The sequence below is a fragment of the Pyxicephalus adspersus genome, chromosome 2 (assembly GCF_032062135.1).
Source record: "Pyxicephalus adspersus chromosome 2, UCB_Pads_2.0, whole genome shotgun sequence".
Classification (NCBI taxonomy): domain Eukaryota; kingdom Metazoa; phylum Chordata; class Amphibia; order Anura; family Pyxicephalidae; genus Pyxicephalus; species Pyxicephalus adspersus.
Window position 1 is genome coordinate 52017047 of NC_092859.1, and position 16589 is coordinate 52033635.

The 16589-nt window shown below is 40.0% G+C and overlaps 1 protein-coding gene across 3 annotated transcripts in view; it reads left to right on the plus strand.

The window, feature by feature from the left end:
- The first annotated feature begins 8388 nt into the window (after positions 1–8388).
- The window catches only part of LOC140323580 (A disintegrin and metalloproteinase with thrombospondin motifs 2-like), a 355904-nt gene continuing 347703 nt past the window's right edge, over positions 8389–16589 (plus strand). For 2 of the 3 annotated variants that reach the window (XM_072400782.1, XM_072400783.1), the window contains exon 1: positions 8389–8610. In XM_072400782.1, the coding sequence (XP_072256883.1) occupies positions 8523–8610 (88 nt within the window). In that variant the 5' untranslated portion in view covers positions 8389–8522. The remainder of the gene's footprint in view (positions 8611–16589) is intronic. The other variant, XM_072400780.1, reaches the window with a different exon arrangement.

Genomic DNA, 16589 nt, shown 5'->3' on the forward strand with positions numbered 1-16589 from the left:
AAAAAAAATCAGAATTGCAAGTTGTGGCCTCTGGCCTGTTTACACATATCAACATAAATTGAAGGCCACCTAGGGCTTTCTTTGTTAAATAAACATACTTTGGTGACTTTAAGGTTCATTTTTTTACCATACCATCTAAAAATTCAACACCTTTCTATTAAAAATAATTTTGATAGGAGTTCTGGAGCCAGAGCGACATGAAACGGCCGCATTTTATTTGGGTTACATCTGGCAATCCCCGCTATCCAAATATTTTCCCCGCCAATGCCAGTGGGCCAGAGTCGGCGCCACGAGTGCGGGCCATGTGGAGCGTGGCGGTCATATTGGCTGTAAAGTCGGATTGCCAAACCATCCTTAAAAGTACAAACCATCGCTTTTGATTCCCTGGGGACTCTTATCTCCTTCTCAGCAAGCTATACAACTGGTTCAACTGGCTCCTGCATGATTTTGTACTACTGGCACATGAGTCTAAATATACCTCTACTAATCTTGTTACATCTGCATAATTTTTGTACTACTGGCAGCTGAGTCCAAGTATATCACTATTATTCTTAGCAGTCATAGGTGCAAGATTTTTGTACTAGTGGCAGTGGCAGCAACACCTACCTTAAAACCTACCTTTAATACAGTATTGGCAGTGCAAACTACCTCTTACCTGTGTAGAGTACCAGGGCTGCTTCTTGGCTACTAATAAATTAATTGGAAAAAACTTACCTTCCTCAATCCACAAAAATAATATGAAACATAAACTGTGGGGCTTGCAAAAACTGGACTTTCATCCTTCTGCTTTGCCACCTTCGCCACAATTTTCATCTCTAGATCCTAACAAAAACGAGGAGTCAGATGTTGCATCTTCGCTTCTGACTGATAATTCAGTGCAAATGGTGTCCGAGGTCACTAAATTATTGTTACCATATTTCAATAGGAAATTTGATGGCCTCCAAAAATCAATACAAGCTAACCTGGCAACAATTGCCTCCAACATGCAACGCATAATGGAACTGGAACAAAGGGTCAGCAACTTAGAGGATCAAATGCTGGAATCACATAGCACAGTCCCCAGAAGCCCAAAAAGGTACTCCCGCATTGCATAAAACAAACCCCAGACATTATGTTTCCACAGGAGTCTCATTGGAAAGAAGGGAACACTTTGCTTCTAAGAGCCCCCAGGATTGGGGATGTGATTTACACAGCCTATAAAACCAAAACAATAGGGTTGGCTCTCATTATCAACAGAAACCTCCCCTATAAATTCCTATCACAGGAGTTAGATCCAGAGAGAAGATACATTTTTGTTCCATTGGAAATACCAGGGGTGATTCAATCGTGTTCAGCCTATTTTTTGTCTTCCCTGTGTAAAAACCTATTAGACCTAAGAGAATCCTTTTCACAATCTAATATTGGCAGGATATTTCAATGCAGTTGTTGACCTCACATTAGATCTAAATTTTTGAGTAACAGGCCGGAAGCCTCCTCTACTTCAAGTGTCTACTAGTACAAACTCTCTTTGTTGATACCTGGCATCTTTCAGGAGCAGGTCACTCGAGCATATAAAAGTTACCTCTCTAGTAATGATGGGGAAACAAAAAACTGTGGCAGGAGGGAGTAATTCAATTACACGCACATGTCGCTTGATAAATCTATCGTTTACACTAAGCATAAATTCTATAGGTGGGAGAACAAAATAGGCACTATACTTGCTCGCTTAGCCAACCCACTTTGCCCTAAGCACCATATACATAGGGTGAAAGATCCCTCCAATTATACTAATTATACAGCCCACTACGAAATTTTGTCAGCTTTTGAAAACTACTACCAACAACTATATTCGGCCCAAGATTCTCAACCAGAATTACTTTCACACCTATTGGTTGAAGCTAAACTACCTACACTCTCCTCAGCCTGCAGGGAAAATATTATTGCCCCAGTATCTGCTGCAGAAGTTCAATGCACTAGGATCTCTTGCAATCAATAAGACCCCAGGTCCAGATGGATTCTCTGTGGAATATTATAAAATCCTTGTTCAAGAACTAAGTCCACTTCTTACTGAAGTCTTTAACAACATCCTGTTTTATCACGCCCCATACCCTGGCTTCAATGAAGCTTATACTACACTCATTCCTAAGCCGGAAAATAACCCAGACTTACTTGCTTCATACAGACCTTTATCTCTTCTTATTTTTGCAAAAATATTGGCGAATAGGTTTACTGACTTTTCAGTGCAAGAAACTCAACATCCTGAATCCAGATCTATGCTGTTGAGCCTGGATGCAAAAAAGGCTTTTGACAAGATTGAATGGCTGCTGTTGAATGTTATATTGTCTTCTAGAGCATTAGGACAAACATTTTCATCCTACATACAATACATTTACAATTGCCCATCCACTAAACTATTTATTAACGGCGAGTTATCAGACCTATAATGTCCAGAGGCACTAGACAAGGTTGCCCCTTGTCCCCAATTCTATTTAACTTGGCCTTGGCATTAAAGTGGCAAGTACTCTAAAAATTACAGCTTTTGCTGATGATCTCCTATTGTATATATCTGGCCCCAAAAACAGCCCAACCCCCATATTGGACATGATTGCGAAGTACGTACAGATATCTGGTTACACTAAAAATCTAGATAAGTCTAGGGCACTATACCTAACTAAATGCACAAGACCGGCATGGAGTAGTAAATTCCCATTTATATGGTTTAGGGAGAAAATCCTGTATCTGGAAGTTCAAACTTCAAAGAATATAAACAATGTTCTTCAAATATGTTGCCAATTATAAAGGGGTTAAACAAACTGCTTCAAAGCTGGCCAAATTTGAATGTTTAATTAAAACGCCCAAGATAGGTAATAATGCACACTAAGATACTGAAGTAAAAAAGTGATACATGTTGTTGTGTTTACACTAAAATGGCCAATTTGTCCTACTTCAGCAGTTCATTTGTAAAAACACAACTTGTGATATATTATGTGCTGCATGTTTTCTATAATAACCTTTTTTAGGCATTTGAAGAGGAAAGTGCCGTGAAGTTTTGGGAGGAGATTTCCTAAACTTTGTAAGTAATTTGTTTAAAACATATTCCAGCATAAAATCATATCTCTGTACACCACCTCACCCTGATTCCTTACCTCCTGATAGAAAGGTAAATCAAAACATGTTTCTCCTTCTAATCTCCCCAGCATAATAATGCTCTTCTAGCCTTTCAGGAATGAAGTACACATGAAAATGTACCAATCTTCCAAATTTTAGTTTATCTTTTCTTTGAATTACTTGGATATGCAGGGAAAAGTTAAGGGAATTCCAGACACCCTTTTCACTGTCAGTTCAGCTATGGAATGCTGTTCATTGCCAAATAGTTTACAAAGTTATATCTAATGACTCAATAGGAGGGGTTAATTGGTTAGGATCATGTCTTCAAAAATGATTTAAAAAAAAAGTGTTTCCCTCTTATTCAATAAATTAATTGTTCTGCCTTTTAGTTGTGGGATAATAATGTATTAGTACAACCTTATTACAGTGATTACATTGATACTTTTCAGAGCTTCCTCTTATGAGCACAAAAGAACTATATATTTTTTTCTGATTGTTGGAAAGAAAAATGTGAACTTTATGTTTTAATTACTGTAGTTCATCATTTTTCAAGCTTCCCTTTTGGGGGAGGGGCTTAGCGTAGGGACTTGCCTGAGATGTATTCCTTTGATGATGGGAGGCTAGCTTACATATTTTGATCACTAATGTTATAAAAAGCAATAATGTTAAAACAATAATGTTTAATAAAAGAAAAAGACAATAAATGTTTCTGTTCAAAATGCATAATGGTCATTTCATACATACAAAAAATGTTATATATATATATATATATATATATATATATATATATATATATATATATATAAATATACACACACACATATATGTATATAGTTATGTCTGTATATAGTTAATAAAACATACTCCGCTTAAATGAATAACAGTTATTGCTTTGTTTGATTATTTGCAGAAAGCAATACCTGCAACAGAAACAATCAAAGGAATTACCCTGAAAGCTGAATACAGAATGGCCTTGAAGGCTGATAAGAGACCCTTGCGGTTAGAACCAGCTTGAACAAGAATCCAAGATGGAGGACAGTCACTGTGTAATAATGACAATTAGATAACGGCTTAAGCCCTCCTAAACAGGAGTGATTCTGTATGCCTATAAAGATTTATGTATTTCCTTGTTTTAGCTTCAATCTCTGTACTATGACTGCTAAGCATTTGATTTTCTCTGTTGCAACAATAAATCTTCTTAATTAGGATCTACTGTCTCATCTCTGATGGTCCATTTAGAGAGCCCCTAAAAGAACTGGATAGTTTGATATATACAGTATATTATATTAGGACATATGTACAAATATACTGATCTTTTATAAAGCATGCTTCTTTGTTTCTAGCTTTTCAAAGAACTGAAGCAGCCTGCAGTAGTAAGCATTCACTCCGAGTATCTTCACATTCAAGTACTAACCCCTGCAGTGTATGTTTACCCTAAACTCAATATTTTTTGTGGCATGATTATGGACTCCATAGCATTATGTAATACATATGTTGTCACTCTATATATATTTAAAAAAATAGCTTTTTTTTGCATTTGTATCTTGTAAATGACAAATATAAGACACTTCTGTCAGCTAAGCACTAGCACTTGAGACTAGAATTTTCATTGGCTCATCACAGTGAAAAATTGTGAAAAAAAACTGGCTCAACAGAAAAGGGTTAAAAAATGTTGCCTTGTCTTACGAGACTTAAGTTTTGCTGCAGCATTTGGATGGTAGGGTCAACAACATAAAATCACGGCTCTATCCTGCCTTGTTAAGATACTTTCTTGGCACACTTTGGGCCCCTTAGTACCATTCAGTTTTAATATTGTTGCTGACAATGACTGCAGTTGTAGCTACTTTAAGCAGGATTAAGCCACATGAGTCCCCCACTTATCCTACATTTTAATATACCTACAGCTCCCCTTTCAGGAGAAATTGGGATTCAAAGAACATAAGCGGACATTTATATGTGACAGGGCACCATGGTATGGTAGGAGTGATAACATTTTAGTGGGGGGTAGCCACAGGAGTCTCAAATTATCCTACATTTCCCTTCCTCTACTGTTAAAGAAAAATTGGGGTTCACAGAAGGTAAGTGGACAGCTATGTGTGACAGGGTAGCACGGTATTACAGGTATAGTTTTTCACATCCTGTGATGGCTCCATAGGGATGAAATTTGATGGCGAGTTAGCCACAAGAGTCCTGCACTTGCAGTTAGATTTCCCTTTTTTTTTTAGAAAAAAGGGTTCATAGAGAGTAAGGGTATAGGTATGTGTGACAGGGTAGCATGATATGATGGGTATAACATTTTAATAGGGGGGGGGGGGGGGCAAAAGGAATTTCCTACTGGCTCCCACATTTCCAGTTGCCAACATCCCTCGCTTCGAGAGAAATTGGGGTTCACAGAATGTAAGTGTCTAGCTCGCCAGCTGCTCAGTCCCTGCACTGCAGTGTCTGCAGACTTGACTGCATGTGTCAGTAAGTGGTACTGATGCTGAGCCAGGGTTCCATGGCATGAGGAAGGGGTAACTGCACAGCACTCCTGGTAGTACAATCTCAATAGAGAAACACGAGATGTATGCGCCCCATCCCCCCAGAGAGAGCAGAGAGGAAATGAGGAGGGGCCCGGGGGCTGTAGGCTGGGCACCCTTGAAGTAGAGTATTTACTGAGATCTGGTGGGACCAAAGATGTGTAGCCAACATATATATATATATATATATATATATATATATATATATATATAGTCAAAAGAAAAAGAAAGTACACCTACTTTCAATTCTAAGGTATCAGGACCAAATAAAAAAAATCATCTGGTCCTCAGCAGGTCTTAAAAGTAGGTAAATACAACCGCAGATGAACAATAACACATAGTATACTACACAAATGTAATATGTATTTATTTATTTGACAATGGAATAGGTCAAAATGCTGAGGCACTATATGGAAAATGACTCACCCTTTCTGCTCTCTTAAAGCAGACCTATACTCACCCTTTTCTTTCTGTCTTTTTTGCCACAGCAATGGGAGCACAGAGCCTTCTGGGATACCTATGTCATCCATCCCGGGAGGCTCTTCTGCTACTTTCTGTAACGAGAGAAAAAATTGCCAATCTTACAAATGCGCAGTGAGATTGTCACTCTTTTTCCCCATCTATGTTACCCGATCTTGTGCCTGCACAGTGCGAACCTGGAACAAGAACCTGGAACAAGAGTAAAGAAATGGTGGCTCTTCCTCTACTCTGAGCTGAAGAAGGATGCTTACAGTGGATTGACCAGCCAATCGAAGAAACCTCTTGATGGATCGACGGATCTGCAGGAATAAAGGTGTTTTTTTTTTTTTTATATCTGGATATGTATCTGTAACAAATGTACCATTTGTTAGAGAAACCTATATGTCAGGACGTTCTCCTTTGCCAGGCATCTTCCCAATGATTGCAGCTGTGGCTGAGAGTGTGCCATCCCCCGGGTAGTGAAGGTTAATAAACTCTAGTGGCGGGGATCCCACACTGTTCTCAATGGCCACGGCCGCATTCATTGCGAAGATCCCCGGGCACTAGAGGTTAATTACCCTTAGTGCCCCCAGGATTGAAAGCAGGAGGATTCCCAGGGAATCCTGTGAATCCTCCTGTTATAATTTCCTCGATCTTCTAATGGTTTCGCAAAATCGGTTCGCTGAAATTTCGCAGAACCATCGGAAGTTTGAAGAATTCTCGCTCGTCCCTATTGGCTGCTCCTTCTGCGCCTGCAAGGGGCATTTTCCTTTACTGAGAGAAAAGAGATGCCAATCTCAAAAATGAGCAGTGAGATCAGCACTCTTTTCTTTCCCTTTTCCCAACAGGCTTTGTCACCCAATCTCGTGCCTGCGCAGTGCAGGAACGGGTAATGTACCTAGAAGAAGAACAAGGCTGAAGATGGTGTCGCCGAGACAAAGAATTCCGGGACAGTGCAGGACCCGATTGAGGTAAGGTTCAGCGCGATTGAGGGATGTGTGGGGTTAAAGGTGTCATTTTTTTTTAAGTTTTCAGTTTAGTTCAGCTTTATTACTGCTTTTTGTTCTTTAGTGTTGGTATTTCAGCCTAACACTGTAGCGTAAATTTAACCATACTACTACAGTCCAATGCTATTTGCAGGACCATACAAAAGCAACTAGGCACATTTGTGTATTTTTAGGGATATTGAATTCATATAATTCTGCTCATTTAAAAGAGCGCTCAAAACCCATTTTTTCAAACTTGCCCACCCGTCTTCTTCTGTCATTTGAAACCATCACTACTTCCCACCACTACATATCTCCCATTCTATTGTGTGTGAAATTCCCCCACCTTCTGGATTGTAAGCTCTTCGGGGCAGGGTCCTCTCCTCCTGTATCACTGTCTGTATTAAGCTACGTACACACTTCCAATTATTATCGTTGGAAAACGAACGACGAACGTTCATGCACGATATATATGAACGATCGTATAGCAACGATTCTGCACGACACGATCGTTCGTAGATATTGTACACACAATAGATACGATCGTTTAAGCGATAGAGGAACTATGTGCACGACAGGAAAGTGAACGGACGTTCGTTCATCACGCATGCTCTGAACATGGACGATCAACAGACGACCGTACACACGAACGATGTTCAACGATCGTTGTCCAATCCGATCCGTCGGTCCGGTCGTTCGTTTCCAGCGACTTTCCTCGTTCGTCGGCGTCGTTGGTTACTTTTTTACGAATGATTTTTTGCCCAATCGATCGTTCGTCGTTCGATTGGAACGATAAAAATTGGAAGTGTGTATGCACCTTTAGTCTGTCATTTGCAATCCCTATTTAATGTACAGCGCTGTATTATAAGTGTTATAGTGCACACATATGGGTAATAGGTAACATAACTAGAGCAATCAGGTGTACACTACATGACCCAGGTAAAGGATTTCTTCTATGCAGATGACAACAGTTTTTTTTTTTTTGCAGTGTAGGATTTTATTTAACACATAATGTATTTCCATTATTTTAACCTAAATAAAAAAACAAAACATTTTAAAACGCTGGCTTCCAGAGACAAGCATAATCTCTGCTCTATTATAAATCTCTGTTCTATGACATTTGCTGGGGAAATGACGGAAATGATGCTTTAGTATGTATGCTTGGCAGCTGAGAACTTTAATGCTGTTGAAGACGGTGAAAATAATACACTGCCACATACACTTGGAAAAGGAAATTACAAAGGCCTATCCAGGGATGTTTTATAATGACCAATCATGCACTTTGTATGCAAACCAATCACATTTTAGATTACATTTCAACTTCTGATGAACTGGCAGTGTACAGCTGGAGTTATTCTGCTAGGAACATTCGTTTTTCTTTTTCTGTGAGTGACACTGCTGTAGCCTAGAGCTCAGTGACTAGCAACGCTGGATTCCTAACCTCCGCCAGCGAAGCTGCAGTTCAACTGCAATGGAGCCTGTTTTTAGGTTTTTTTGCATTGTCTTTTCCTTTGCATTGCTAATACCAACCAATTCCCTTTACATCTCCAAAGACAAAGGTAGGTAAACTATTGCAGGCTGTCTTCTATTGCTGCTTGTTGTTGGAATGTTCTGGCTCTATTTGCGTGCTTTTCATTCTTGTAGTGTGATGCTGTGTCAGATAGGGTGTGGACTATTTGACACAATGTTCTAGTAGATCATGTTAAAGCTTTCAGAGCTGAATACTTCTTGTGCTAGAACTCGGTAAACTTATTTTTGGGATCCTTTCATTTTTTTATGCAGGGAGGAGGGGAACAAAGTAAATGCTGACAGATGTGCTTCTTATGCTAATGATTGTTTCCAGGTTTTACACACTGACAACAGTGCTGGTAACCAGTTCTGAGAAAGGTTTATTAGGAATGCAATCCATCCAGCACTGCACTGTAAAGCTTTTCTTCTCTGAACATTTCATTTACCTCCAAGGTAACACGTTTTCAAAAAGTTAAATGACAAATTTTGTCTTTCTTTAAGAGTTCAAATCTTGTCTATGTAAAAAAAAAAGAAAAATCTGTAAGGTTTGGTGATAAAACTATGTAATTGTGGAAGGTTAGTGGGTAAAAAAAGTGTTTATTGCTCCAGGCACCTAATGCCTGAAGCTATGTGGCTAGGCAAAAGCAAAACAAAACACTAAAACACTTGTCTTTTTACAGGTGTTTGCCAAAGTCTGTGGATTTTATTAACCATTTTTAATGCCCAAAGCTTTTTTTAACTTTTTTTCTTTTTCTGGACATTCCTAGATATTAAATGTTTTTAGGTTTTCAATCTATTTTGTCTCTCTAGAGCAGGGGTTCTTAACCTTTTGATGACTCCAGACCCCCAATGGATTGTCCAATATGGTCCCATACCCTCCTTTACTTTACCGTCAAAATATTTATCTCCATTACTTATACTAGTTGCCGGTATAACTTCCAAATATGTCAACAGCTTGAATTTACTGTACCTTAGATATTGATAGCTAGGGAGAGAAGAGAACATGAAATAAAATCATAAGCATTGATAACTTTATCAAATTTATTTAAAAATTACAAATATACAAACAGCTACAACTATTTTACACCTGTTTCAGATTATAAACCAATAGTTTACTTCCTACAGTTGAGTATTACACAAAAGAAGAAAACAAACTTAAATGTGCAAGTTTTTTCAACATCTCGGCCACATAACACAGACTTTCACAAATCTAGTGAGGTATTTGCTGTTGTTTTTGTGCAATCAAAGCATGGAATCAGGGTACAGTTACGGACAAAGCTACTCGCATGTCATCTGACACATCAAGTTGATTTCTCCACTTTGATTTCAGATTTATTAATGTACCAAGTATAAATTAATACATTAAATAAAATAAATACCAGCACCCAGAGATCAAGTCCCATACCCTCAAGGGGTATGGATACCCCCGGTTAAGAACCCCTGCTCTGGACGATTAGTCTGTTAAAGTCCCACCTTTCTAGGATCCCTGTGTACACTGTCCAGTGCCAAAATTGGAATTGGACTTGGACATAAATATCAACATTTTGATACCCAAGATGCTAATGGCTGTGGAAGACTTTCAATTTTCAATTTAGTAACAAAACTATCTTTTCCTTTTACCTATATAGAATATGCACCATTTTATGAGATACACCACTCCTGTTGTTCCACAAGTTACATATTGATGGGCAACCTATGGATTCATATTGGACAATTGAACTTTATCCTTTACTTCATTAATTAATTCACAGGTGTCTAGGGGAGGAAACCAACCATAGAGAAGGAGAATAGGGATAATTAAGGGAGGACCACATGGGGGGGGGGGGGGGGTAAGGGTAAGACTATCAGGGTAAAGGGGGTTGAGGAAAGGGGTTCCACTCTTAAAGAGGAACTAAACTGAAAAGTGCCAAAAAAAATACATTTACCTTTATTTCCGCAGGGCAGTCCGATCCATCTGGGGGTGTCTTGCATCGGGTCCCGCGTCGTCCCGGCATCCATCCCTGAGCCGGCACTTTGGGCGCCGCTATCTTCTCCCTTTACTTCTTCATCCTACGTCACCCGACCCAGGCGGGAGATTGGGTGATGTAGGATGGAAAAGAAAACTTGCAGATCTCACTATGCATGTGTGAGAATGGCAAATTTTTCTCTTTGCACGAAAAGGCTCCTTTTGCGCATGCCTGAGATGCTTGGGCATGCGCGGAGGGAGCACCCAAGAGCCTCCCTTGATGCGTGATGTAGGTTTTTCGGTAGGCTTTGCGTCTAGGTGATCGAGAATTTTTACTTTACATAAAAGGGTTGTTCTATGTTTAGGTATGCTTTAAATTTAATTGGAGGTTTCAGAATAGTCTTTGCCCGGCTTGGGAATTACACTGATTAAGGCTTTATTGTCCTCCTCAAGTACCTAATTTCCTTTGCGGAGAAAGTTAAAGTATTCTGAAGAATGGGTTGCTAATATGTTACCAAATGTGTTATAATAAAGGTTGGGTAAACCATCTGGTCCTAGGGAACTGTTGGTTTTAAGATTTTTAATAACTCCTAGCTTCTCCTCTACCTTAAATTGTTTATCTAGTAATTTGGCATGGGATTTATGCAATCTGGGTTTTGGGAGTCTGGGAAAAAAAAGGATTCTATTTTGAGGAGAGCAGAGGCACGTACCCTGGGATTGAGTTTATGGGCTAGAAGAGCTCCTGGTTTTATCCCCCCCAGGTAAAAAAATGTATGTCTAGCCAATCTTAGTGTCTTTTTTGCTTTAGTTGTGAGGCAGAGCTTTAATTCCATGCGCAGGGCTTCAATTTGGATTCTTATATCAATGTGGGGGCACTATTTTTTGTTGTTGTAATTTAGGTAACTGCTGTTGTTTTTGGTCTATAAGGAGGGAAGCCTGCTTTTCCATTTAGTACCTAATGAAATAAATTGATCTCTGATATGAGCCTTATGGGCTTCCCAGTAAATTGCGAGGGTTGTGTCTTGTGGGTTAATAAACCGAAAATATTCAATTAATTCATTTCGAATGGTCAAACAAACATGTGTGGGGTCACTCAGTAAAGATTTGTTTAGTCTCCATTGCAATTTGGGGTTTTGGAGCCCACACTTGTTTGACAGAAAAGTACCGAGTCATGAATGAACCATGATGTTGCTGGAATACGCCATTAGGGGGAGTGTTAGGTGAGATTAGGTGGGGGAGTGTGTAATGAGAAGATAAAGGCAAGGTCTATGCACAAGTATTGTTTATGTGCTGAAGAATAGAACGTGTAGTCCCTAGTAGAGGGATTTAGTTCCCTCCAAACATCTACCAGGTCCAGCTCTTGTAGTAAAGCAAAACGCAAACTTTGTTTTGGGGGATTTTTATAGGTTGGTCATGATGTTTTATGTACTATTTTAATCTAGGGGCCAAATTAGAATCTCTCATCAAAATCAATCAGGACTGACCTGGAGAAGCACAATAAATCTCTCTTTTTTTCCCAAGCGTTTGCAAGAAACACCTTTGGGTAGTGTCAATGGAAATATTTGGGGAACTAGTGGAATAGTGAGTTTACTGTAAAGCTAGGACATCAACTTTCACTGCATGGTAATATTGAAAAGCTTTAGTCCTCTTTAGTGAGGAGTTGAGACCTTGCAACAATATGAGTAAGAAAAGTTAAACCTTGGGTAGCCATGGACATTGTAAACACTAACTGAAAAGCTGTAAAAACAACCTAAGTAACCTGTCCACAATCCAGCGGACCAAGAGGGGAACCAAGCAAACGTACATGGGGAAGGGAGGGGGTGGACGTGGGGGTGGGGGGTAATTTTCTTTTGAAGGCATAACAATACCTATTAAAGAACTCCTGGCAAAAAAACAAAACAAAAAAAGGTTAGAAAATCTGACCAAACTGGGAGGGGTATCTGCAAAACTAGCATACTGCCACTCCAGGGGAGGCCATGTTTGCCCACTCCAGTCTTTCATCCAATAAAGGATAGGATGAATTTGAATTTACCAAGAAAAAATAAAAAAGGGGGGAGAAATGGACTGTGAAAGGTTACATTCAAAAACAGCTTTTTTATGTAAGCTCTTTGGGCAGGGTCGTCTCCTCCTGTGTCACTGTCTGCATTTGTCTGTGATTTTCAACCCCTATTTAATGTACAGCTCTGCGTAATATGTGAGTGCTAAATGAATTCCGTTTAATAATAATAATAATAATAATAATAATAATAATAAGTTTAAACATAATGGAATAGGATATGTTTAATGTCCACAATATTATTCCGCAGAAATTCTAAAACTTCTTGGAAGGATGACCCTTATACACTGTTGAGTGAAGAAAGTCCAGAAGTTCTCAAACTCTTCCTCCTTGGTTTAGGAGATGACCGTGTTCGGGACCAGATGGGAGAAAGTGATGATGAGGCTCCACCTGCTGGCGATCTGTTAATAGGATCCCTAAAAATAAGTCCCAAGTCTTTCAGCAGATTTTTTTCCTCAGCAAAAGTGGAAAACTCGAAGATTTAATCTTGGTAGTTGAAGCATAACTTAAAAGGGAAAGTCCAGCGATATCTGACGTTATGAGATGGTAATGCCTGAAGTAGAGGTTTAAAGATTCTCCTTTTTTGTATTGTGGCTGGTGATAAGTCCGCAAAGATCTGAACAGGATAGCCTTCAATAGCTAAATCAGGAATGGACCGGACCACCTTCATAATTTCATCTGAAGTTTGTTCAATTAGCTCTAGACGTTGACCCAGGGATTGAAAATCTTGTTTTAGGTCAGAGGTAATTTTTAATCTAGCTTTTTTCATTTACCTTTCTAGCTGCAAATCTGGCATTGAGGGATCTCCAGAGTATTCAGCAGAATAGGATTGAGGTGCTGGAATGCTTGTAGGGCTTTTAGGGCTGGAGGGGTCTTGATCCATTGTAGGAGGGGGGCTGAGGACTCTTAGCAATGAGTCGGTATCTGAGATGAGGAGGAAGAGGTTGTGTTCCCAACATGAACACTGTGGCTGGGAGAACACATAGCTGCCTGGGTAATTTCAGGAGGAGGGGATGTGCTTACTTCCTTCCCTTGTCTCATCACTATCAGAATGCTCCATAGCTGTAGCAGAGTACGATGCCTTGGATCCTCCTGTGAATCCTGATGTTGCTAAACCTGCTGGTGTCTTGCGGGCTGAGGGAATGGCCAGATCCGCCATCATCTTAGCTAATGCGGGAGCCGATCAATTCAGCCGCTTCCTGGATTTCTGGGGCTGCTTTCCTTTTATATTGTGCAGCCTGAGGATGTCCGCTGCCGTAGGAAGCCCCGTATGGAGCCATGAAACACAGAGAGCCGGGTAAAGTGCGGGGAATTACCGGAGGGGCACGGATCTATCTAGAGACGCATCTTTTCACATAGCCTGAGCATGCACTCCTAAATAGATTACTTTGATGCTATGTTCAACAACTTTTGGAATATTATTGAGAAAATAAATTGCAACAGGGCTCAGTTCAAACTTATGTTTATAAAGAAAAGACAGGCCAATCAGGTCTCAATGTAAACCCACATTTGTGTGGCAGTGACAGGCAGACAAAGCCTTAGTGTCAGGATTCGAACCCAGGGATGCTTCGGTGTCTGACTGCGGCTGTTTACTGCACCACGTGAGGTTTTGCCTTTTGCACCCTGTTGGATTCCTTGGACACAGATTCCTTGATACCTAGTTTCTTGCTGAACCTTGAACTCCTGGCCCCTCCCATGAACTTTCTATTTAAGCCATGTCTCTGAACTTCCTGTTGCCAGATTATTGTGCTTTGCCAATATCTTGCTCTACTGGTATTGTTACATTGTGCTCTCCAAACTGCTACCTGTGTACCGACCCTTGGCTACTGATTAACGACTTCTCCTTGCACTCCGTTTTTTACTACGTTTGTGTTTGCTTCATCTCTGCTACTGCTGCTTGTGTAAAGATCCTGGACTGCTTCTACCTGTGTCTGCTTGTTTCAGCTACTGGACTTTGAGTCTGACCCTAGAACCGTTACAGAATAATCTGGTCCTAAAAATATTGAGTCCGCTGTTGCAGCTGCTGTGGCCCCCTTCGGGCAGCAAATTGCAGAGTTGCAAAAGTTTGGTATTACCAAGAAAAATTTTCTGAAGTACAAAATGTGGTAAAAGGTCAACAAGAAGAGATCAACGGTTTGCAGAGGCAACTACTGGAATTGCGTTCCCGAGACAGCTCCGCCACCGACTCCAACGCACGTATGCCTCTGCCTCTCCAATTCAATGGAGATCGCAGACATTACAGAGGTTTCCTTAACCAATGTCGTATTTATTTATAGATAAAATATTCTGCATTTACCTCTGAGCGAAAGAAAATACTTTTTATTAATAAGCTCCTGACCGAGGAAGCCCTAGCTTGGGCCTCCCCTTACGTGGAACAGGACAGTGACTTTTCAAATCATCTCAATGAATTTATAACTGCTATGAATCAATTGTTTGACAATCCTAATCGCTGTGCTACTGCTAAAATTAAGCTGCACAGCCTGCAGCAGGGAAATCGCCCTGTTGATGAATATACAGCTGAGTTTCGGCATTGGATCATACATGGTATCGGCGTTGCCGATACTACATGAAACCCAGCGGCACAAAAAAGTCAGTTTTGCAGTGGGCTTCCTGAACAGGTTAAAGATGAGCAGGTTAGAGTCCCCTAATGATCTTGAGGCCTTCATCCAGTTATGCATCTGAATTGACCAGTGACTCAAAGAAAGAAGGAAGGAAAGACTTGGTGGCTTAGGAATAATGGTGACGGACGTTTTTCTTTTAGTTTACATGTACAGAGGAGCCCTAAAGTTTTTTCTGACCCTGACACTCCTGAACCAATGCATATAGATACAAAACAAATTTAAAATGATTATTGCTGCCACTGATCTTAAAGGGTCTGAACACATAAATAAATAAGAAGTACGCTTTGCTCTCAATCCTCGCAACTTGTCATCCTTATTTGCCTTTGTCTTTAAGGCCTATAACACATGAGACTGTTCCTCTTGAGCTCAAGATTGCATCTGACCACTGCGAGACCATCAGCTTTCAGCTAATAGCATCACCTAAATTTCCAGTCATTTTGGGCATTTCTTTGTTTGCTGCCCATAATCCCTCTATCAACTAGGGAACACGGACATTATCTCGACCTCGACTCCAGCAGTAGCAGCCCTGTTCTTCATTAAAAAGAAAAACTCTACTCTGCATTGATTATAGGGAATTAAATAAGATTACTGTTAAGAACCGGTATCCTCTGTCCCATAACTGCTTGGAAGACTTTATTCAGCTAAAATATTTACCAAATTAGACCTAAGAGGAGCCTATAACCTCATCCAGGTTCGGGAAGGAGATGAATGTAAGACTGCTTTCAGAACCCGATATGGACACTATAAATACTTAGTCATGCCCTTTGGCCTATGTAATGCTCCTACTACCTTCCAACATTTTATAAATTATGTCTTCAGAGTGTCTTCAGAGATATATTGGATGTATTCATTGTTGCTTACTTGGATGATATCCTTATCTTTTCTGATGACCTTGAGCACCCCAAACATGTTTGTATTATCTTTGAATGACTGAGAAACAATCAACTTTACATCAAATTAAAGTGTGAGTTTGAACAAACCCAGATCCAGGTCTTGGGTTATATCATTTCTCCAGAAGTGCTAAGTATGTACCCCACTAAAATCAAAGCAGTAGTGGAGTGGTCAACACCAACAAATGTCAAAGAAATTCAAAGATTTGTTGGATTTGCAAATGTTTACAGAAGATTCATAAGGGATTTTTCCAAAGCGATTGCACCAATTACTCAGCTTACAAGGAAAGGTAAACCTTTTTTTTTGGTCAACAGAGGCACAGGCTGCGTTCACCAAATTAAAGTCTCAGTTTATATCCACACCCATTCTGGTACATCCAGACCCCAAACTACCTTTTGTTGTGGAAGTAGATGCCTTCAGAATATGCCATGGGAGCCATTCTTTCCCAACAGACAGGAGATAGGATGCAGCTTTACCCTTGCCCCTGCTATTCTCGTTTAATGTCTTCAGCTAAGA